The sequence below is a fragment of the Phytophthora cinnamomi genome (genome assembly GCF_018691715.1).
Source record: "Phytophthora cinnamomi strain GKB4 chromosome Unknown Contig7, whole genome shotgun sequence".
NCBI lineage: Eukaryota > Oomycota > Peronosporomycetes > Peronosporales > Peronosporaceae > Phytophthora > Phytophthora cinnamomi.
The window spans coordinates 257,864-280,588 of NW_027150940.1; the positions used below are offsets into that span (position 1 = coordinate 257,864).

At 57.3% G+C, this 22,725-nt stretch overlaps 6 protein-coding genes across 6 annotated transcripts; 3 read left to right on the forward strand and 3 right to left on the reverse strand.

Annotated features, from left to right (window-relative positions):
- Positions 1-1,351: 1,351 nt before the first annotated feature.
- Positions 1,352-2,794, forward strand: IUM83_10991 (WRKY transcription factor 19; the record flags this gene model as incomplete). Its single annotated transcript, XM_067935523.1, has 1 exon — positions 1,352-2,794. The coding sequence occupies one exon, from the start codon at positions 1,352-1,354 to the stop codon at positions 2,792-2,794; it is 1,443 nt and encodes a 480-aa protein (XP_067798899.1).
- Positions 2,795-3,700: 906 nt separating this feature from the next.
- IUM83_10992 (formin-homology 2 domain-containing protein) lies at positions 3,701-7,114 on the reverse strand (the record flags this gene model as incomplete). The annotated part of the gene is made up of 1 exon (XM_067935524.1): positions 3,701-7,114. One exon carries the CDS (start codon positions 7,112-7,114, stop codon positions 3,701-3,703), a length of 3,414 nt encoding a protein of 1,137 aa, XP_067798902.1.
- Positions 7,115-8,739: 1,625 nt separating this feature from the next.
- On the reverse strand, positions 8,740-10,346 carry IUM83_10993 (uncharacterized protein; the record flags this gene model as incomplete). Its single annotated transcript, XM_067935525.1, has 6 exons — positions 8,740-8,839; positions 8,937-9,017; positions 9,102-9,247; positions 9,424-9,596; positions 9,680-9,861; positions 9,943-10,346. 6 exons carry the CDS (start codon positions 10,344-10,346, stop codon positions 8,740-8,742), a joined length of 1,086 nt encoding a protein of 361 aa, XP_067798901.1.
- Positions 10,347-19,586: 9,240 nt separating this feature from the next.
- IUM83_10994 (uncharacterized protein) lies at positions 19,587-20,191 on the reverse strand (the record flags this gene model as incomplete). The annotated part of the gene is made up of 3 exons (XM_067935526.1): positions 19,587-19,628; positions 19,696-20,009; positions 20,071-20,191. The coding sequence occupies 3 exons, from the start codon at positions 20,189-20,191 to the stop codon at positions 19,587-19,589; spliced, it is 477 nt and encodes a 158-aa protein (XP_067798896.1).
- Positions 20,192-20,527: 336 nt separating this feature from the next.
- Positions 20,528-20,959, forward strand: IUM83_10995 (Protein Y6B3B.8; the record flags this gene model as incomplete). The annotated part of the gene is made up of 1 exon (XM_067935527.1): positions 20,528-20,959. The coding sequence occupies one exon, from the start codon at positions 20,528-20,530 to the stop codon at positions 20,957-20,959; it is 432 nt and encodes a 143-aa protein (XP_067798895.1).
- Positions 20,960-21,028: 69 nt separating this feature from the next.
- IUM83_10996 (DNA binding protein) lies at positions 21,029-21,683 on the forward strand (the record flags this gene model as incomplete). The annotated part of the gene is made up of 2 exons (XM_067935528.1): positions 21,029-21,133; positions 21,312-21,683. 2 exons carry the CDS (start codon positions 21,029-21,031, stop codon positions 21,681-21,683), a joined length of 477 nt encoding a protein of 158 aa, XP_067798898.1.
- Between the last annotated feature and the right edge of the window lie 1,042 nt (positions 21,684-22,725).

Sequence of the window (22,725 nt, forward strand, 5' to 3'; positions counted from 1 at the left end):
GCGCGCGATTCCACGACCGCGACGCTAATTCTTGAAGTCAAGGAGAATGAAATCGAGCTGGGCAGCCACGCCCCTCTGCAAGCAGCGCGTGCGATACTGGCCTCACCGCGGCGCCGGGAGCCACGAGCTCCATCGAGACATGCCTCGCAGCACAGGCGGCGAGCGTCTCGGCCTGCAGCGGTGACGACTCGCTGCGACAAAAGACATGAACGGCATTTTGGTGGATAAGGGCAGTCAGCGAAGCAGGTGCATGTCTAAGTGGCGGCACTGACAAGGCCGCCGGAAAACCAACGAGTGGATCGAGCAAGCGACCGCATTGCAGTACAGTAGCGCAGCTGTAGTACAGTAAGCCTAGCTCCCTCGTCACGGGAGCGCGCAGCTCGGCAATTGCATTTCATAGCGACAGCATTGCGTTGAATGCGCGCGCCCCCGAGGACGCATCTCCAACGCAGCGTTGTCAGCAACGGCGCGGCTTGAGCCTCGCTGATGGGAGGCCGCTTGTCAAGGCGCTGCTGCCATAGCTCATGACGCCGCGCTGGCGGGTGAGTATCCGCGCGCAGACAGCGGCACGGCTCTCGCCTGCCATGTTGGTCGCGTGTAGCGGGAGAGCGGACCTTGGTGTTGTGTGTGTCCCGGGTGGACGTCAACAGCTGCCGGGGTCGCCTCCACCAGATGCCGCGGCGCGAGTTCCCGGGCCGAGGTGACTTGGTGTTTGTATGCTGCTGACTACTTGCGGCGAGTCAGTTCGGGTTAGAGGAAGTCGGACCACACCCCATCCTCCCTCGAGCGGCGAGCTCGCCCGGTCACGACAGCACCAACGAGGGGCGTGCGCCGCGCAGGCATCCGTCGCCAGCGGCTGGCGCGTTGTCTGCTGGCAGCGCGGCGGCGGTGGCCGTAACCCTGCGGAGCCCTGGGCACGGCGGCCCGCTCTCACTCTTCTATTTGCGCCGGCCCCGAGCGAAGCACCTCGCTGCTCGGATCAGCCAGACTCCCCCGCCGATCCCAAAGCGCGTTCTTGCCTTTCCAAGGCTCGCCGTCGGCCGCTCTCACTGCCCTCCCTCCGATCCTCGGCTCGACAATCGCTTGCATTCGATTTCGAAGCAAAGCGAATCTCGTGCATCCGCTCCACATCCCGAGGAGCGTCGCCCCATCCGAGCGCGCGCTCTCCTGGTTCTGGGCCACGAGACCTGTTCAAGCCGTGCAGCAGCAGGGCCGCGCCGTTAGCTACGGCGCTCAGCGAGTGAATCCAGCCGCCCAGGTCGACGACGCCCCGAGACGAGCGAGCGCCTCAGTTGAGAAATCGAGCCGCGCAGGACAATCAAAGGAAAGAGCCTTGCCGACCGCCACCAGAATGTCCATTGAGAGCGTGCAAGACAGCGAGACCGGCCAGCAGCGGCCGGGAAGCAGCAGCGGCATGGCCCACAAGACCGTGCGCACGCTGCAGCCGCCCGTCGCCATGGCGGCGCCGCACAGCCAGTACTCGGACATGCTGCTCGGAGACATGGGCATGATGGGCTGCGACGTCGACGCCTGGTCGCGCCCGCAGCAGCACCAGCAGCAGTATGCCCCACAGCCGCAGCAGTACGGCTTCGCCTGCCCTCCGGTGGTGCTCACGCGCCACACCTCCATGCCCGTGGCCATGCCGCGGCAGCAAATGGCTCCCGTCCACTTCCAGCAGCAGCAGCAGCAGCAGCCGGCAACGTCCTTCGCCATGGGCATGCCCCCGACGCTTTCACGGCATCACAGCCACGGATACGTGTCGGTCATGCAGCAGCAACAGCAGGGATTCCAGACCTCCATGAACGTGCCCATGCCGCCGCGCCAGGTGCACGTGAACGAGATGCAGCACCTCCTGGAGATCAGCATGGGCCAGCAGCAGCCCCTGCAGTACCAGCCCCAGCAGCGCATGATGAAGCCGGAGCCTATTACCTCCTCTGCTATGAACGTCGAGCCGATTGCCTTTACCCCCGCCGACAACAACACCAAGATGCCCATGGACGACTTGGACCCGCTCGCATACGCCGTGTTCGGAAACGCCCCCAAGCCGGCGCTCCCGGGCATGCCTCAGGACATTCAGCAGATTGAGTCCGCCTTTGACTCCCTGGACCGCCTGCTCCCCGAGATCGAGCAGGAGATGCTGTTCCGTTCGCCTGAGCTGGACCAGTTCGCCCATGCCACGGTGGCCGCCAACATGAAGCCTACGACCAAGTCTCCCAAGAGCATGGCCACTTGCAAGGTTGCTGGCTGCGAGCGCCGCGTGCGCTCCAAGGGCTTTTGCAAGACCCACGGCGGTGGCCGCAAGTGCAGCATCGAGGGCTGCAAGAAGTCCAGCCAGAACGGCGACTTCTGCATCGGTCACGGTGGCGGCAAGAAGTGCAAGGAAGAGGGCTGCGCCAAGGCGGCTCAGTCGCACGGCTTGTGCAAGGCTCACGGCGGCGGTGCTCGCTGCAAGTTCCCCAACTGCAACAAAAGCTCGCAGGGAGGCGGTCTCTGCCGTGCTCACGGTGGCGGCAAGCGCTGCCAGGCTGCTGGGTGCCCCAAGGGCGCCCAGCGCGGCAACTTCTGCGCCACGCACGGCGGCTTCCGCAACTGCAAGATCGAGGGCTGCGTGCGCACGGACCGTGGTGGAGGTTTCTGTGAGGTGCACCGTCGTGGTCGCCTCTGTAAGATTGAGGGCTGCAAGAAGCTGTCCCGCAACCAGGGCATGTGCACCATGCACATTCGCGAGGAGAAGCAGGACATCAACCCCAGCGCCTCTGTGAAGGCTGAGCCCGCCGCTGCTCTCGCTGTCTGAAGGTCGTGATGGTCTTTAGCTCTCCCATTTCCAAGTCGACTCGCTCAAACTCCGTTCTTCTCTCTCTCTCAACAACCGCGCGAACGCCATCCCTCATTCAAAGGAAGATGAGGAGGGGAAGGATCAGGACAAGGAGTCGATGTCGGACAACTCGAGCCGCCGTCTATCGCTCGGGTGTATGTGTTCTATGTCTCTAGCTCGTATTCATCGGCGTCGTGCCATCCAGTCTAGTCTACGTGAACAGCTCTGTATCTGTGAAGTCAAGTATTTAAGTCGTACGATGGATCAATGAAGCAAATGTATGAAGCTCATGCCGTTGTTTGCAGTGGCTTGCCATCGACTTGCTCTACTATCATGCAGCACCGCGATAAGCTTCTCCGCCCAAAGTTGACGCGGACGCTCCACGTAGCCAGCGGCATGACTCTCTATCCCCCTTACGTGCCTGTGCGGTGTTGATGACAGGCGGCCAGGTCAACGATGTCGTGGCTGGGATTCCCAGTGGGAACGGCGCAGCGAGCGTTGAGATGACCACGCGGATTTGTGGTCATCGTGATGTTGGAAAGCCTGTCGACCGCTTCAAGCATCGTCGCCAGAGCTCTCCCACGTTGCCAAAGAAGCGCTCGAGCGCACTGTCCTACCCGGCTGTTGTTGTGTGACCAAGGTGGCTTGGCTGCGATCAAAATGCCTGCCGATCACGATCCTGCGCTGCAACTTGCAGCCTGCAAGCAAGAGAGCCTCGCCAGCCGATATCCGATAGTGCTGGAATAGAGCATGACGTCAATCGCACAAAGTGTCTGGGCACAAAGTCTCATATCATAATACTTGCATTTGGTTTGTGTGATAATGATTGGTGTCTGACGGTATTTACATTGCTCGACGGAGATGACGGCACGCGACTCGAACAGCTTAGGGTGAGTCTCCAGACAGGACGGCACTGGTCTTGGGCGACATCGACGCCGTGGACGAGACCTCGTCCATATCGTCGTCTTGCGGGATCTCCAGATGAAGCACCCGCGCGTGGTGGATCTGACGCAGCGGCTGAGGGTGGTCGATCTGCGGCGGCATCGCGGTCCGGTGCGGGTGCGCGGCCTTGCCATGGTTACGATGGCCATGCTGGCCCTGCGGCAGCTTGGCGCCGTGGTGCATCTTGCCGTGAGGCGCCTTGGGCTCCTGCTTGGGTTCCACCGCCTTGACCGGGTTTTTGGCCGGCGAGAACTTCGAGTACAGACCGATCATCTCCTTCTTCATCTTGGCCTGGTACTTGCTGTGCTCGCGCTGGTACTCGGTCGTAAAGTTGGCAATATGCGTAAGCAGCACGTCTAGCTCCTCCTCGGTGTCCTCTTCCTCGAAGTACTCCAGGAAGTGTGCCTTCGCTGCGTTCAGCTTACCCAGCAGTTCTTCAAGAGCGTACAGCTCCGTTTTCACGTCTTTGCAGAACTTCATCAATGTGATGTTGTACGTCATCATGGCCTCATTGTCAACATCGCGTGCGGTATCCGGCGGGATTGAGGCCTCGGCCTCGCGCAAAAGCTTCTGCAAACCAGCCTCCAGTCCATTCTTCTCTGACGCGAGAGAAGCGTACGCCACCTTGCTGCACTTGGAAATGAGGTCGATGTCATTGTAGAAGTGAGCGAGGTGGGGCACGTCGCGCTCGATCGACTGCACCACATACTGCAAAAAGGTGATGCCACCCACAAATGCCTTGGTTTGCGAAAACTTGACAAGGGAACCCAGCGAGAAGGCGTCGACGCCTTGCTGTTCGTCGTCGCCGCCGAAGTTGAGCAGATTGCCGATCTGCAAAATATAAATAAATAGTTGGCGTAGTTCTGCGCTAGAGCACACCTGGTACACACCTCGGGTCACAAGGTCCAACGACTCGCGCAGCTCGTGCACACGCGAGGGAAACTCCTGTTTGAATACTAGACACCCAAGTTTCTCGTGGAAGCGAGGCACGCTGCGCACTTCCATCAGAAACTGTTCGGCAGTGCCGATTGTCGCCATGTCGCCGTTGAAGGCGTTGATGGCCTCCATCTCCTTACGGTCAGGCCACATGTCCATGAGGGACCGCACTTGAGACGGCGAAAGCACGGACGGGTTCATCGCCAGAATCTCGCGCTTCAGCTCCGGGAACGTCAGCTTCACGCGCGCCAGAGTAATGGCGATGTTTTGCGACTTCTTCATATCGATGAGCTGGACCATCGCCTTCTTCTTCTTGGCGACGGCGGCATCATCCGACTTCGCGGAGGCATTGCGCTTCTTGCTCTCTGTAAGATCCTTCACAAACAACTTCTCTAGCATCGCGCGACTCTCCTCCGAAATCTGGACCGCCTCCTTCGCCTCTTCCACGGCGTCCCCACCCCACAGACTATCGCGACGCGTCCTGTGCCTCTTTCCCTCCCAGTGCAGCTTCTTGCGGATAGAGTCCTTGCGTTTCAGCGTCTTCTTTGGCTCCTGGGCAGGGGTCGCGGCCTGACGAGGTCCATTCAGCTCTGCTGGATCGAGTCCAGCCATCCGCATCTTTTGCTCAACAGCACCGCGCGGCAAGCCCATACGAAGCATCTGGAAGTACTTGTGGTATTTCTTGCGGTGAGCAGCTCTCTCCTCCTCGGTGATTTCGGATGCAGCTGCAAGCTTCGGCTCCGGCCTCTTGGGCGGTCCCTGCAACCAGGCCGGATCCACACCGTCCATGCGCATCTTGTGCTCCACCACGGCTGGGGGCAAACCCACCTTCACCATTTGCAAGTACTTGCCGTGCTTAGCCTCGTACTCCTTCAGCTGCGCCTGGTATGCCGCCTCGGCTTCTTCGTCGAGAGCGGGTGCTGGCGCCTCGGGCAGGGGCTTGTTCGGGTCCATGTCCAGGACGGCCGGATCCACGTTCTCACTCTGCATCTTGTGCTTCACAACGGGGGGAGGAAGACCCACCTTCAGCATCTTGAAGTACTTCTGGTACGTCGGGTGGTCCTTCAGCGGGGTCTGATCCTTCTCGGCGTTGTTGCCATCCGCTGCTGGGGCAGGTGGCTGAGACGCGACATCAGCTGTTGCTGCTACAGGTGTCTGCGGGGCCGCTTGGCGCTGCTTCAACATCGCAGCCAAAGGATGCGCGGCCCCGCTCGATTCCTCCTGTGCAGCCGCCGGTGGAGGTGACGGCGCAGTTCTCCTCGCAAGCATAGCCTCCAACGGATTGACCGTCTTGGGCGTCTCCGTGCTCGGTGACTCCGGCGGCGGGGACGACCGTTTTGCCAGCATTGCCTCGAGTGCGTTCGTCTTTTTCACCGGGGCCTCCGTCGGGCTGCTCGTTTCCGTTGGCGGGGCAGCTCGCTTCGCAAGCATCTCGGCCAGCATGTTACTTCTGCCCATGGCAGGGCTCTTTTGGAGGGGTTGTCGTACGCTGTTCTCAGGGGTGCTCCGAGGGTTCTCTGGGGGCCTTGACCCTGGTGTTTCCTCTTCATCGGAATCCTCGGCGGCTTGGTTCGGAGGGGGGAGCACGCGGTTGGCGAGCATGTCCGCTACACTAGCGTGTCTGTCCACACCCGCAGGCATATGTCGCTGCGAGAGCATCTCGAGCAGGCCCCCGCCGAAAAAGTCCTCGCTGTTGTTTCTGGAGCGCGCGGGGGAGGAGTACATGGAGTCCAGGTCGTCATTCTCGTCTTCGATCCGCACGTCGGCCATGATGTCGAACGAGTCGTATCTCCTCCGCTCCTTCTTCCGCCTCTGCGGGGTCCTGTCGACGGGCTCGTCGTCCTGCTGCTCCTCGGCCTGCTGCCTCGCCAGCAGGTCCTCCAGCGCGCTCTGTAATCGTCCGCGGCCTCTTACTGCGCCGCGCATGTCCTCCTGCTGCTGGTTGTCCTCGGAGGACGTGGACGACGTCGCGGACGAGCCTCGGCTCTCCGCGGCGGTCCTGGACACGAGTTCCCGGACGTCGATGGCTTTGTCGTCGTTCTGCGCGGCCTTCTCGTCCTCGGTGGCGCTGTCGCTATCGCTGTTCCTATCGGATGTTTGGTCGTCGCCATTGGCGCCGCTGTCGGGGCCGAGCGAGCTGGTTGTATGTCGGAAGAAGTCCTGGACCTTTTGCCGGTCATTCCAATGTGCGTGCGGCTGTGTTGGTGCGGTCTGTGGCTGGCCGAAGGGCGTGCGCTGGAAGGTGCCCACGGGCAAGCCAAACTGCAGGCCCTCGGCACGCGCCGAGCGGCCGCGCACCAGCTGCGGCAGCTGGGCATTGGCCGCAGCGCCGGTGCCGGCGGCGGCAGCAGCCGAGCCGACGCCGCCCCGCTTGTCGGCGGCGTTGTGTGTCATGAGCATGGAGATGAAGGACGGCGCCATTTTCGCAAAAGCAAGCGGCCGAGAACGCTCCGAGAGAGACTGCGGAGGGGGCCGCGGCGCAGAGTCGAGTCGAGCCGAGCCCGCGCGAGACTAGTCTGCAAATCAAGCGGCCAGACGACGGGAGCAATTTTGCAGCGCCTCGTGCAGACAAGACGTTGGCTTTTGCCGAGTGGGCCTGGATAATCCTGAGGCCGAGCTCGGCGGTGAGGTGCGTTTCTACGTGTGTATGTTGCAGGGTGCTACTCTTTGAAGGGCAGCTGTGGTGATGGGCGCTCCTGGAGCGCGCGAATAAGTGCGCGTCCCACTCCGCTGGGGATGCCATCTCGCAGGTTCGCATGCACCGCAAAGTGTATGCTGAGACACTGCCGATGACGATCGGCTAGCGCGGGTATCGGATAAGCCATTGCGCACTTCTTGCAGTGCGCGCCCGCGTCAACTGGCAAAAATTGAGTTAAGCATACTGGAGCCAAGTCACGCGGAAACGGCCACTGACTGGCGCTCAGTATGTTGAGCTTTCCACGAATTTCCGCTTTGCGCTGGGTTTCTTGCACGTCTAGGGCTCGGAGCGCCCAGATAAGCCCGGTCGCGAATCATTGCCTCGCTTGACTGTTTTAGCGACACACCCCGGTTGCTAATTGCCGTGACCGGCGGCGGTCGATGTCTGCGGAACCTTTTGCGCGGCGGCGCTCGTCGTCGACCAGCTAGCCGCCACTTTTTTCAGCTGTCTTCTCTATGAAGTTGTGACACGCTCGGAGCGGGAAGTGGAAGGGAGGCTCGGCATGGCGGAGGAGGCGACCGAGCCAGCCTTGGCCAGCGCGGCGACGACGACCGACAACATCTTAGCCTTGCGCCACCACGCCAGCGCCGAGGAACTCGCCGAGCGCTAGCCTCGGCACACTACGAGCGCACACCAAGATACTTTTCCTCGATGTGACTCACTCGGGAAATGTATGCGCTGGATTGCGCGCACTTGTGCTACACCCCTCTGTCCACCTGCGAGAGCGCATGCACTGTTGAGAACAAAACCAAGTTAAAGCGCACTGCCAGACACGATGCCCCGGAATCTTCGGCGCGGAGAATCCGATGCAAAGGGCACGGTTTCTGCATGGTCCGGCATGGTCCAACCTTGCGTTCCTTAGGTTGAAGCAAGAGAGGACCGCCTCGTCTGAATTATTCAGACCGTACCATATTCATATTCAGACCAAAAACCTCCCTCCCGGCATGCGAAGCCTGCGCAACGGCAAGTCCGCGGCCAGCTGCTCGTCATGCCCTTCCACTGCAGCCGCTGCGACTCGCAGAGCGAGTGCCCGTGACCCGCTCACGGAGAGGCATTTGCTCGCTGCCCCTAGCAAGAGAGCACGCCGCCGTCGCCGGCGCCGCGCCGATCGGGGCCCCACACAGGCACGACAGGACCACGACAGCGGCGGGAAGGACGAGAGAAAAAGATCGACCCAGCCATCGTATATGGCGGAGCCACTTGACACGGCGCGATTTGCGCAACAAGATACGCCAACTTCAACCGTGTTCGTCGACGACGCCCGAGTGATGGCTACGTGGCCACCTTGAAGCTGGCGCGCGATCCTGCGGCTTATCCGGGCCGGGGTTGTCGAAACGCCGTCCGGCGTTCAGTCGGCAGCGACGGCGTAGTCGCGGTAGAACGGGTCCAGCTCGAGCTGCGCCGCCGGCACGAGGTGGTCGCGCGCGCCCTCCCTGGACGCGCCGCTCCTGTTCACGGCGGAAGAAGGATGAGCGCGCAGATGCGCGTTAGACACCGGAGTTCATCACAGAGCGGCCAACGACTGAAACCAGTGCAAGAACGAACCATTCGTCGTGCAGGCCGTCGCTGTTGACGGTCGGCAGCACCTTCAGCGGCCGGTGGATCCCGTAGCAGAACGAGCGGTGGCTGGCGCAGCGCATGACACAGGCAAGTGACTCCACACATTAGAACCGCGAGCCACCACCAACGCCTCGTTCCAGCCAAACCAACCTTCGGTACGAGTTCTGGTGCTGCACGCTCGCGGACGAGGTGCGGCAGCGGTACTGACAGTACTGGAACACGGTGATCTCGGCCGGGTCGCTGTAGACCGGATGGTTCGGGTCAGCGTGCGTCAAGTAGTCTCGCCGGATACCAGTCTGACAGACCTCAAGCACAAGGTGAAAAACAGTTCAAGGTCAGCTGGGGGACCTTCAAGTGTGTGTGTGTGCGTGGGGGGGGCTCAACCGGGCCTACACCAAATGTCCGCCAAGTAGCTCTACGCAGCCTGCAGGCGCAACTGCTCAACCGGCCATAGCAGCAACACAAAACGTACGTTGAGAGGGTGCATGCAGCAGGACACGCAGTGCTCGAATACGTCGCAGCAGTGCGGCGGGTTCGTATCGCACCGATCGCACGTGAACTGCTTTATCCGCGGGAGGCTCGCGTCGGTCTCGTTGCAGCAGCCAGTCTTCACCTTGTCCAGCTGCGATCGCGTGCACACATAGCCTGGCAGTGTATTATAATCGACAACAACCACACTCAATATTCCAGCCCATCCAGCAGCAAGTGCAGGGTCAAATGCCTCGTACCCATAGCATCCGTGAGCAGCCTCACGCCTTGGACAGTATTCTCGCATTGTAGCGCCGTGTCGTCCAACTTCAGCCCGTCGCCTCCTTCTCGCAGGAACATTTGACGACGGCCCGGCACGAGCGTGTCCACGCGGTCCACAATAATGAGCGACCGGATTTTCTCGTCGTCCAGCTCGTCCGCGCTGACCACGCCGGCAATAGGTACACAGAAACCGTTAGCCTTTCAGCAGACCTTACGCTAGCAGTCTAGCCACCGCGCGCACCTCACTTTGGCCCCTCGGCCCGCTGGAAACCGCATGCGACCGATGGTGAACACGATATACGGCAGCGCGAACGCCACGCCCAGCGCCAGCAGCAGGCGCAGCGTGCTCATCTTCTTCCTGGGGTGCACCGACACGCGGATCGACTGCACCAGCCACCGGTCCACGAACGCGACGTAGCGCGGCACGCTGCGCTGCAGACACCGCAGGCCACGCCGCCCCAGCTCCACGAACACCTGGCTCAGGAACATGACGGCCGCCATGAACTGCCGCCAGCGCGACTCACGCGCGCGTCTCCCCTGCCGCGCGCGCTGCTCGGACGCCAGCCGGCTCTCCCCCTCGCGCATCAGCTCAGCCAAAATCTCGTCGTCCGTCTCGTCGTCCGCTCGGTTCACGCCGCGCAGCATTCCGGCCGCGCAGGCATGCGAACGTTCGGGAATGCCGAAAGGCGTAGTAATAATTTTCAGTAGATACTTCCCGAAACCAGTATACTTTTAATCTCAATACCAGTACAATAGACCTCAAAATTAGTACCGTATAGAACTTGTTTATTCCGACATTAAGTTTTGACCAATTGTGTTTAATCATATAGAAAAGCCAAGCTAATATATTGATTCCGACAAACTCCCAGAGCCGCGTCAATCCGAGCGCATGCGTCCACTGGCCTGCCTGCATTAGATTAAAGCTCATTTGGCAAGATGCCTCGGGGGCGATAGCCGCTTAACCCTTCTAGCCCCACGGCATATTCTGTATCCTACAGGATAACCGAACATCTTGGATAAAGTATACATCAAAACCTCTGAGTGTAGTGGGTCTAACTTGACTCACTACTTTAGCTTACACGTTGCGCAACGTGTATGAGGAAGCGTAAGTACTTAGTAATTACTTAGGTTAATTATATTTGAATACACAAATGTAAGTTAACTTAGACAAGACTCCAAGTAGCTAGTTTAAGGTAAAATGAGAATTGTATTGTTTGTAAATTGATCTTCCTCTAAAATCTGCTAAAAACTGTTTATCATCTATGAAAGGGTTGGCAGCGGCTGGCTGTCAGAGCCCCGCTAATATGCATGTCTCTGATTGGTAGAAAGATGCTGCTTTCTACCAATAGGATCTTTTGGTATGTGTGGACCACTCACTGTGGTGGTCCACTTCAATGTATCCATCGGTGTGTCTTACACCAATGTGAGGAAGTATCCAAAACGTTTAACAGATAACCTATCTGTTAAATTCACAAGTGGCTTGCAGCCACTTGTACGTGTAACCGTTACACCATCCCCCCTATAAGGTTAGACGCGCGGGGTCCCCGCACGTCAATCTTTGGAATTGACCATTCGTCAATTCTCCGCGTTTGGAGAAGAAATCCGCGCTCATTCAACGATGAGCGCGCCTCAGAAGAAGTCCGCAAAGTCGATGGGGAGTCATCTCTCCATCGACGACTACTTCGAACGCCAGAAGGCGAAGTACGGTGACGTCGTCGACTTCGACGACGACGATGAAGATATGGAGGGCGAGGAGGACTCGCCCTCAAAGCGTAAAGACTCAGTGTCGAGCGAATCGCTCGACCCTCACGCCAAGAACGTTCGCCCGCGTGAAGGGGACGAAACGGACGCTTCGAGTTCGAAGCGTTCGCGTACTGAGAGTGATACCCCACTCGCTACAGCTGGGGCTCTCAGTACTCCGCGCGCTGCTGCTGCAGCGCGTGATGTTAAAGCTCAAGGCTCTCCGCGCGCTGCGCCTGCAGCGCGCGATCCATGGATGCCGTCCGCGTCCGAGATCGCGGACCGGTTTGGGAACTCGGTACCTCCGAATGAGGTGCCGCTGTACGTATGCAGCGCCATCAAAGATGACGCTGTGGCTGTCGAGCTGCACTTTGATGCGGAAACGCATCAAAGGCGCGATTATTACATCGGACTCTTTCATGAGCTCCGATGGTTTCAAAGCAAGAAGACCTCTTCTCGCAGCAAAGTGCCCGAATGGCAGGCACTTTGTCAAAGCTGGAACGCCTTTGTTGAGAACTTCAACAAGAGGCCGAGTGCTTACCGTGATCGGATTAAGCAAGCGCGTGATCGCTTCGAGACGTACTCGAAGCGTGGAAAGCTGGAGCAACTTCATGTTGCTGCTGAGGAGGCAAATGTGCCGTGCGCTGTGCCCGAGGGCTTTCAGTGCACGAAGTGCTTTCAGGCGCGGTCCGCTTGAGCGACCGCGACCTGAACGGGTACACGTCGTTCCGTGTGCCCGAGAGTCTCAAAGAGCTCCGTGCTAAGTTCTTAGCACGTGAGGGTTCGAGCGCTAGCGATGATCGCAACGCTCGTTACTTCCGCTGCGCCAGCGCGTACTGCTCTTCGTACGCCCTCACCATTTCCGGAACGTCCTCCAGCAAGACGTTCCGCGGCTCTATGTATCTCGATGGGGAGGAAATCCTCTCCAACGAATACGAAAACGAGCCCCTTGAGGGTTCGTTTTCGGGATACTATGGTCAACAATCCGCTCAACAATCCAGCGGGTTGAGCCGTGGGCGTCACGGATCGGCGGTGGCGGGGTGGGAACACGCCCGGGTATGATCAGCCCCGGGCTGATCGGTATGCGCCTCTCCACGACCGGGTGACCGTCGTGGAGCGTCTGGGCGCTGAGTTCGCCGCCCTAAAACAGGAGCTGGCGAACCAGAAGGCCCAAGTCGCGGCGGTCTCGCAGACCGCCTCGAATATCCAGGTCGAGCTGGGGACCCAGATGAAGAGTTGCTCCAGCGCGTCCGCGCGCTGGAGGAGAGGTTGCTCGTCGCCGAGGCCAAGTCCTCCGCTTCTGCCTCGGCTCCTGCCGAGGCTTCGGGTCAGCCGAGCTAGATGGCTCGTGCTGCCGGTATGGCTTCAGCCGTCCGACGTAAAAGGTCGGATGGAGGCGCATGCTAGACGGTATGTCTAGCGTGTATGCGTTGCCGTGCCGTGCCAACACAGTGAACGGCCCGATGAAGCGCGGAGCAAGCTTGCTTGCTCCGAAATCTGAAACTGCATGTCTAGGCAGGTTTTGTGTAGCTAACAAAACTAATGAACCAACTTTAAATTCATTTGTGTTGCCTCTGCCCGCATTGTCTGCGTTCAGCTTCTGTTGATCAACAGAAGCTGCTATATGTCTTGGACAAACCGAATCACGGCTTGTCTTTTGGTGATGAAACTGATTGCATCCGAGCTGAAGTCATTCAGCTCGCTCTCCGCTAGAGGCCCGGCCTCTGCGTGGTTCTTTGCGGTGTCTGCGCCCTGCGCAGACCCGTGGTCGTTGGCCATGTTGTTGGGGGAGTCTGCGCCTTGCGCAGACTCATGTGGTTTGTCCATTGTTGCAGCTGACACTGCGCAAGTGTCAGCGGTTTTCTGCGGCTGCTGTATTGCAGGCGTAGATCCTCCCCCACTTAAAGTGGGAGCCATCACTCCGAGTAAACTCGGTAGACGTGGATGCCGCATGGCATTCACGTAGAACGGTGTATGCCCGGTCGAGGCATGCACTGAGTTATTGATGGCAAACTCTGCCATCGATAAGCACTCGCTCCAGTATTGGAACGAGTGAGCGTAGCTCTTCAACATATCGACGAGCACGCGATTCACGCGCTCGGTTTGACCGTCCGTCTGCGGATGATCCGCAGTCGACATGGAAAGCTGGCTCCCAAGAAGTGTAAACACTTCTTGCCACAGATGCGCTGTGAAGCGCGGGTCTCTGTCCGACACAATGTCGGTCGGCATGCCATGGTGTTTGAACACCATGTCGACGAGCAGACGGGCTGTCTGCTTCGCGGTCACCTCTGCTGGCACCGCAGCAAGATGTACCATCTTGCTGAAACGGTCTACAAAGACCACAACACCGGTGTTCCCTCCGCTATCCGGGGGAAGACCAAAGATGAAGTCCAAAGACATGGACTTCCAACACTCCGACGGAGTCGGTAGTGATTGCAGTGGAGCCTGCGCGAATGGCGCAGACTTTACGCGTTGGCATACCTCGCAAGCACGGATGTACTTGCGCACCCACTATACTGGTGGTGCCAGTAGAAGTCGCGCGTGAGAAGGACGTAAGTCTTCTCACGTCCGAGATGTCCCGCAGTCGGGGCATCATGATACTCGTACATGATCCTGAGTCGCAGGTCATGGTCATTTGGCACGACAACGCGATCCGCGTTGTCGTCGACTGCGTTGTAGAGCAGCAGTCCGTCGTGCACACGAAAGCGGTGTGCACGCGCTCGAAGGTGCTTGGGCAGCTTCTGACGGGACTTGTCAGAAGGCGCTGTGCCATAGGCCAGCAAGAGCTTCGCGTCCGCGTCGTGCGCGTACGCGGCCTTCACATCATCCAACAGAGATGATGTGGGTTTGCTCGATCGCATGGCGTCAATGGCATTGACGTCAACAGCTTCTGCGTAGTCCGGCCGACGTGATAACGCGTCGGCCACCACGTTCAATCTTCCGGGTTTGTATTCGACCCGGAAGTTATACTCCGCAAAGAATGAGAGCCATCTCGCCATTCTTTGTGAAATGTGGCGACTTCACTGCGGTGCGCAGTGAAGCATGGTCGGTGTAGACCACAAATGGTCTACTCCCAAGCAAAGTACACTCGGAACTTTGCGAGTGCATACTTCATGGCAAGGAGTTCCTTGTCATGCACCGGATAGTTGCGCTCAGCTGGCTTCAGCTGACGCGATTGGTAGTAGACGACACGATCACGGCCCTCGTGATCGTGCTGCATAACGCGCATCCGATCGCGAAATCGGATGCGTCACACACTACGTGAAATGGGCGATCTTGGTCAGCCACTGCCAAGATCGGCGCCTCAGTCAAGCCCCGCTTGACTGCATCGAATGCCTTTTGGCAATCGGGTGTCCAATTCCACACAGCTTCTTTCTTAAGAAGCTGTGACAGCGGGCGGATCTTGCCCGCATAATCCTCCACGTACTTGCACAAGTACGTGGCCGCTCAAGGAACTGCCTCAGTTCCTTGACACTTGAAGGCGTTGGCCATTCATTTATCACTCTGACCTTTTCCGGGTCAGGGCGAACACCATTCTTCCCTACGAGACACCCGAGGACGGGTATCTCGCTCGCCCCGAAGATACACTTCTTCAGGTTCGCGTAGAGCTTATGCTTTCGCATAAGCTCAAGTAGCTTCCGGAGATGCACCCTGTGCATCTCTACGTCGGTCTTCCCGTCCACAGCCCGGCTGTGGATGAATACATCATCGAAGTAGCTCGGTGCGAAGTCGCGCACCGAGCGCAACAAGTGCGTCACGCACCTGTTGAAAGTCGCAGGGGCATTCTTAAGCCCCTGTGGCATTACTAGCCATTCCCAGAGCATGCCGCTTGGCGTGCTCACTGCCGTGAGAGGGATATCGCTCTCACGCATTAGGATTTGATAAAATCCATCTCGCAAGTCGAGAGCACTGTAAACGGTGCTCCCGGCCATCGAATCGATGATAACATCTTTTCGCGGTATCGGCGTCTGCGCCGGTACCGTCGCATCGTTCAGCTTGTTGTAGGCATGAACGATGCGCCATCCGCCCTGTGGCTTCTTGACACAGAACGTCGGAGCACTGTGCGGGGACTTTGATTCCCGCACTTGTCCTGCTTTACGACGACTTTCAAAGAAGTCGTCGATCGCTTTCACCTGCTCTCGCGGCAGTGGCCACTGCCGCGTGACACAGTATTTCGTGCCCGGCACGAGATCAATCTCGTGCTGAATGCCCTTATCCTGCGGAAGCTCCGCAGGAATGTCTTCCGGGAGTACGTCTTTGTACTCCTCAGCAATTCGTAATAGGGACTCGACTTCAGCGAGTCCCAACCTTATTCCTCGAAGCGCTCTCGCTTCGTCTTCGCACTGAGAGTGTCTTCACTCTCAGTGGTACTTAAGAGCTGCCTCAGCTCTTCGCTCTCGCTCTCCGTTCTTTCGCTGTCCGAAAGAACGCAGACTTGCTCGATGCGTCCATCGTGCAAGTCGCGCGTGAAGCGCTTCCAGCTCATGGCTGGAAGCGAAGTCAACTCCGACGCCGTCGTCGGAGGACTAGCGAGTTCCATGTCACGATACTGGAATCCAGTATCGGTGCGCGTCAAGACGCTTAGCGTCTTGACATTCGGCGTCACCGCAGCAGTCTGCCCAGCAGACTGCTCTTGTTGCGTCTCGGTCCCGGACCGAGACTTGCGCAGCGTTTTCCGCTTGCGCCGTCTTCTTGTTGTGCGGAGCCCGGCTCCGCACAGTTGTTCTTCTTGTCCAGGCCCGGCCGTGGACTGTCGTTCGCCGGCGGACCCTGTCCGCGGGCGCGCGGTATCAAGCCCGGCTTGACCGCATTTTCCTTCGTGCAGCCCGGCTGCACGGTAATGTGTCCTTCGCCGGCAGACCCTGTCTGCGGGCGCGCGATATCAAGCCCGGCTTGATCGCATGAGCTTCGTCGTGCAGCCCGGCTGCACGACAGCATGTAATTGCGTCAGTGCGGTACGTTTGCAACCGTCCGCACTGTTTGCAGCGTCAACTCCCGGAGTTGACACGCCTTCGTCACCTCGACGCCATTCATTGGCGGAGCCCCTCATGACTGAGGGTGCGTCGGCTCCCGGAGCCGACGCGTCGTTGTCGACCTGACCGCTTCGGGTCAGGGACTGTCCCTTACACGCTTGAACGTGGGTGTTGGTTCCCGGAACCAACACATCTTTTTTCTTCCGACGTCGGCAGCATTGCCGACGTGGGTCTCACTTGTGCGCGCCCTCGCGCACTTCTTGGCACTCCGGGACAGCAGCATGAAGCGCTGTCTCGACTGGTGAGCCGCGCGCACCTGCTGGTGCGCGCGCTGCGGTAACAGGGCCATCGCTCTCTGTTCCGCTGTCGCGTCCGAAGCGCACGAGCGTGCGCTTCTTCCAGTCTATCACCGGATCATGCCGTGCAAGCCACGGCATGCCCATTACTACGTCGAACTTATCGTCCAGGTCCAGGACGATAAAGTGTTCGACAAACACTCGTTGTTTGTACGAGAAGCGCACGTTCACGACGCGCTTCTCGGTCTTCACGATGGCACCTGTTGCCAGTCGTACCTCCAGAAGACTTCGAGGTGTATCTACCTCCTCGAAGTCAAGTCTGACAGGCTTCGTAGTCGAACAAAGTTGTTCGACGCGCCTGAGTCTACCAATGCTCGAAGAGAGTCACTCGCTCTCTTCGAGTAAACCTTCAAGATGACTAGGTTTGGCCTGTCATCTTGTTTCTTGCAGTGAGAGCTGGTCTCACTGGGGGCTGCAGTCTCAGTGTCGCGTGCCCGATGTCGGCACGCGCGACTGCATTACCAGTAGGGCGCCCCGCGCCTACTGGATGTTCGCGTTTTTTGTTGGTCCGCGGCGATGCCTAGCATCGCCACGATGTCCACCTCCAGGGGGCATGGGAGCTGTACACTCCCGTGCAAAGTGACCGATCCTTCCGCAGCGGAAGCATCGCACGTTACCTCCCTGCTGCTGGTAACCAGCAGTTGTTGCGCTCGAGAGGTCCATTGGTTCTGGACCTCCCGTCCTCGCTACCGGGCGCGGTTGCGGCCTCGGTACGTTTACATGGAGTTTAGCCTGCCGCAGGCTAAACTCTTCTTGCATGGCAAGAGTGATTGCAGCTTCGAGAGTACTCGGGTACTCTCGGAAGAGATAGGTCTTCACAGGCCCATCTCTAAGCCCTTTCATGAACGTGACGACCTTGGTCGCCTCGTCAATCGGATTAGTCACGATATTTGATACCAAATATCGTGCGCGCTGCGCGTAAGCATGGACGTCATGCTTACCCTGCTGAAGGTCGAGGAACTCCGCCCTCGACCGGAACTCGTTTGCGGGGGCTCAAACGCTTGTTTGAGCTCCTCTTTGAACACTTCGTACGTGCTGAAGCACGTAGGATCGGAGAGTCGGCGTCCATACGCCCAACTCCTTGCGCGTCCGCCAAGGCAGGACATGGCGAACGCGACCTTCGACAGCGGGTCGACGATGCGTCGAGCCGCTATGGCTGTGTCGAGTTCGACAAGCCATCGGAGGAGAGGCTCGCCCTCTCTTCCCACGTAATTGCTTACGCTCAACTTTAATGGTTGAGCACGCGGTGTCGTCCCTGACGACGCCGTCACTGAGGAAGCAGCGTCACGCTGCTCCTTCATGATGTCACCAATTACGCAGCATTGTTATCGCCGCTCAACTTTAATGGTTGCAGCACGCGGTGTTCGTCCCTGATGTGGTTCTCGGCTCCGCGTTCGACCGCGTACGAACGTCAAGCACGTTGGACGGAAGTGCTACCAGCGACTCACGCTGCTCGTAAGTACTTAGTAATTCTTAGGTTAATTATATGAATACACAAATATGAACCCCAGAGCTAGTTTAAGGTAAAATGAGAACTGTATTGTTTGTGAATTGACCATGTTGTTTATCATCTATGAAAGGGTTCTGGCGTCGGCCCCGATAGCGTATGCGCAGATCTTTGGGTATTGACCACTAGCAATGTATCCATCGCCAGATAACCTATCTTCTCCAGCCACTTGACGTGTGTTGAACTACAAGCCCTTTCGTGGCGGCGAAAGACGTGGTCCAAAAGGCTCCACTCCAACTCTGGGTCAGACAGAAGATGGGGCGAAAGTCAGCGCGTGCAACATGTACGTTGCAGGCGTGTTGGAGCTCTCCATGGGCACCTTACCGTGCTTCATGTGGTCTCGTGCCAGACTTCGGCTCCGCGTTCGTGTACGCACCGCGTACGAACGTCAAGCGTTTACTGACACGAGGTCCTCAGCATTCATATGGGTCTCAAAGTGCTACCAGGTGTAGTGGGTCTAACTTGACTCTTGTAGTACTACTTTGAATTTAGCAGCTGGTCTATACACGTTGCGCGGTAACGCTGTCATGCGAGTACTGAGCCTGTATGGTCAGCTTAGTAACTCAATGTCATCTCCTTAGCTTATGCGGTAGGTTTACTTAGATCGATTAATACAAATATGCCTAGCATTTGATATACACAATCATATGAGTTCAACTCCTGACGACAGCTGCCATGCCCAGTAGCATTTGTAGTACAGCAGATGAGAATTCTGTACGTATTGCATTTGTACAGATTAGATCTTCCTCTAGAAAGCTGCATGAATAAACGGTTGTTTGACCTTGCCAGTCGATATGAAAGTCTTCTCGACCACTTGGTTGGCCGCAGCTTTGTCTGCTGCGCGGCTGTCATGATCCCGAACCTAGCATAACGCGTGGTATCGTGCTTCATGATTTGTGTGCAGAAAGCTGGAGAACTTTCTCATCGATCTCCTCCAAATGATCTTCTTAGTATGTCGGCAATGGACCAACTCATTGTGGTGTGTTCGCACTTCAAGGTCCAGTCGGTTGGAGTTGTCAGGTAATCAGCCAATGTCGCAACGGTATCAGACTTATCCACAATCCAGCCAGTATTTCCCAACGTTTCATCGTCCACAGACCCATATTCAGTTCCCCATCTACTATGTCTACAACTTCACAATCGTCTGTCAGGCTTCAGCTTCAGCTGTGTAGCGTAAGCCCATCCCTCGTTACAACTTTGTCGCTCACGTGTAGATTCTTCACAGTGGATTGGGCCCGACTCGTCACCACTGCAGAGACCACTAGCTCTGTAGCGCAGACACCAGCTTGAACGTTGTGGTCGTTCGTATCTACAGTACCCAGAGCATTCTGCACGTCCACGCTGTCTTGTTCTGTATCATCACAAATAATAGCATTCAGCACTTCGGTTCCTCTGTAGCAGCTAGAATAGTAACATACCTTGCTCTGGAGCATACCCCCCCCAACGGTTGTGTGTGTATCCACCGACGTATCGGCTGCCACACCACCCTCCTGAACGACAGGAGAGGTCGAGCGCTTATCGGGAGCGACTGGCATCATGGGTGCGGTTGCCGTGTGCGCGCGACTTGATGCAGAAACGACCGGCGTCTCTTCTCCTGGTTTCCGCACCCCTGCAGTGTGCGCCACCTTCATGCCAATTGGAACTTGCGACGATGAGCTTCCCATAGCAGCGCCGCACAGCGGCAGCTCTAGCCAGCCGGAACGACGCGCATACGCCATAAGATCACGTTCGCCTGCTCAGTAACCTTTACGTAAGTATTAATCGATATAATACACGCAGAGATTCTTACCCACTCTCGAAAAAGTCGATGTTGCGTTTTTCTTCTTGTAGGCGCCCCTTGATCCCCGGCTTCACATAGCGATGGTCCTTAGCTATGCCCGTAGGCTTGCGCGCCTTCCACCCCTGCTTACACAGGTCGCGCCATAGCTGCTTGAAGGTCTTTCACTTGGACCGTTCATCTTTGAGAATGGAGGGAGGAGTGGCTGACACGCGGCGCGGGTGGGCTTTCATACGGATTTTCAAACCTGTTTGCTATTTATATTCGTCTTTCTATTAACACAGAAGTATTCCCGTCTATCTACCCCTCGCACATCAAACGGGAAAGTTCAACAGATCGGGCACTATACAAACTTTATATGCGAAGATAGAGTATGAAACAAAGTTTGCTGCATACTTTGTCCTGCTAAACTTCTTATTCTATAGGATACATAATATGGGGCTAGAAGGGTTAACGGGACGGGTGGTCGCAAACTGCGCCAGCACAAGAACACTTGGGTGACCCACGAGTTTCGTCTCGCCGTCGTCACCTCCTACGAAAGCGTTGGTATTCAAGACACGATCGACTCGTTCTTCCCGGAGCTAGAGGGGACGGCCCTCGACACCAAGCGCAAGAGCGTCTACCTCTGGGCCACGAAGAAGGACAAGACTATCGCCATGTGTGTAACTGTGGCAGAAGCTTCGAGTCGTGGCTTCCGCCAGCTCGAGATCGGCACATCGCTGACTGCAGACGCCGATCAAGACCTAGTTCGATGGGGAACGACTACCGCGACGAAGCCGCCCCAGTTTCGTCGAAGATTCTTCGGCTGCACGCGCTGCGAGTGGCCCGGGAGAGTGGTGTACCTCGCGGCTTCTTGGAGGCTATCAACTCCTGGCAAGACAGATTCTGCATCACCACCACTTTAGTTTTCGAGCCAGATTTGCCCAAGCGATACATTAGAAATCGCAGCTAGCTTCCGTTCTGACGTGTTGGCCATGATGGATGAACTCGGAGTGGACGTTATCTACCACGCTGACGAAACACCTATCTTCTTTGAGTACATTCCTACCTCGAACATCCAGAAGAATGACGACAAGACGGTATGCATCCGTTCTAGTGGGCGCGACAAGGAGCGTCTTACCTTTTTTGCTTCTCGGGAGTTCGTCGTGCGACGAAAAAATGCTGTCCATCATGCTCAAGACCAAGCCTTCTAAGAAGCCAGCGACGGCTGTGATCAACACGTTGTAATGCCGTGAGTTTGGCGAGCGTCTGTGGAAGGACATCAAGCAGCTTAAGCAGATCTTTAGCGTGCAGATCTACGGCAACAACACAGGTTGGTGGAACATCATCTCTGCGACGTTTCTACGCTATCAATTTGGTGACGGAGTTGACATGACGAAACCTGTGCTGCTGCTGTGGGACAACGTTTCGGTCCATTGGACTAACGAGGTTATCGTCTGTGCCAAGGAGCTCAACATTGAGCTGATGCTAGTTCCAGCGGATTATACCTGTGTCTGCCAGCCAGCAGATGTCTGCCGGAACAAGCCACTGAAGCAACGGATCCGCAGCTTGTGGGTGAAGGACCCGCAATATCAGCTGGATCAGGCCGACGGACGCGCCTTCAAGCCGACACAGCCTGCCAGAAAGTAGGTAACCGGGTGGATCGCGGACGGGTGGAGCGACATGTCGGCAACACCGTAGCGAACGGGTTTAACTGCGTGGAGGCGGATAGTGGTTTGGATCCAAAGTTAGCTGAGAAGTATGACAACTTAGCAGAGAAGCTGGCAGAGTTAGGTTTGCTAACCAGTTGCATTGACAAGGTCGAACAGGATATTGTTGACCAACATTTGCTGCAATACAGTCTAATACGTACGGTCGCTGCACCCGCGTACGAACGAGCACACTCGTGTTTGCATTTTCAGTCGTAGGACTTAGATCGATTTGGCCCCCGCGTTGGGAGGGTTTAGTGGCGTCGGATTCGACGTCCCAGATCGCTTGTACCAAACATATGGCACATCGTGTGATTAAGAGTATTACGGGTTGACATGATATTTGATAGTGTATTTTGCACCCTACCCTACTCAAACATCAATGTCGCAATACGGTACAAAACAACCCGAATCTACAGATTGTGCTTCAAGCCAATTATATATTATCGTTATTAGTTTTTCACGACCGCATTTCCTATTACAACAACAACGCGCTGTATTCCATTCGCTATTGCCAACGCGAAGCTGCCATTTATCTCTCGATTTCGGCGTCGGATCCATATGGCTTGTACACCTCGTACGATTCGTCACCACGCGCTTGGGAGATCACTGCCCAGCCGGTAGTTGACACGTCTTACCATCTCGCGCACCTTGATTGAATGCCAATGCCATGTAGACGCGCTTCGTAGCACTGATCGTCAGGACCTTCTTCCGTAAAGAAGAGATCGAATACGCGGGCGGGCATTAGTAAGCGCGAGGCACGCAAAAAAAAGAAGTCATATGGGCTCCCGTCCCCGCGCCACTTATCGGCACTGACGCCTCACAACAACTTCATCCTACCGAAGTAGTTCTACACGACGACGCGATCGCGCGAGATCCTGTCGTTGTCGCGGGACTTCTCCAACGTCAACGGATTCAATTGGATCTGGCGCTTCGGGTGGATCACCCGGAAGATGCTACTGAATCCCTGATAACCTTTGTTG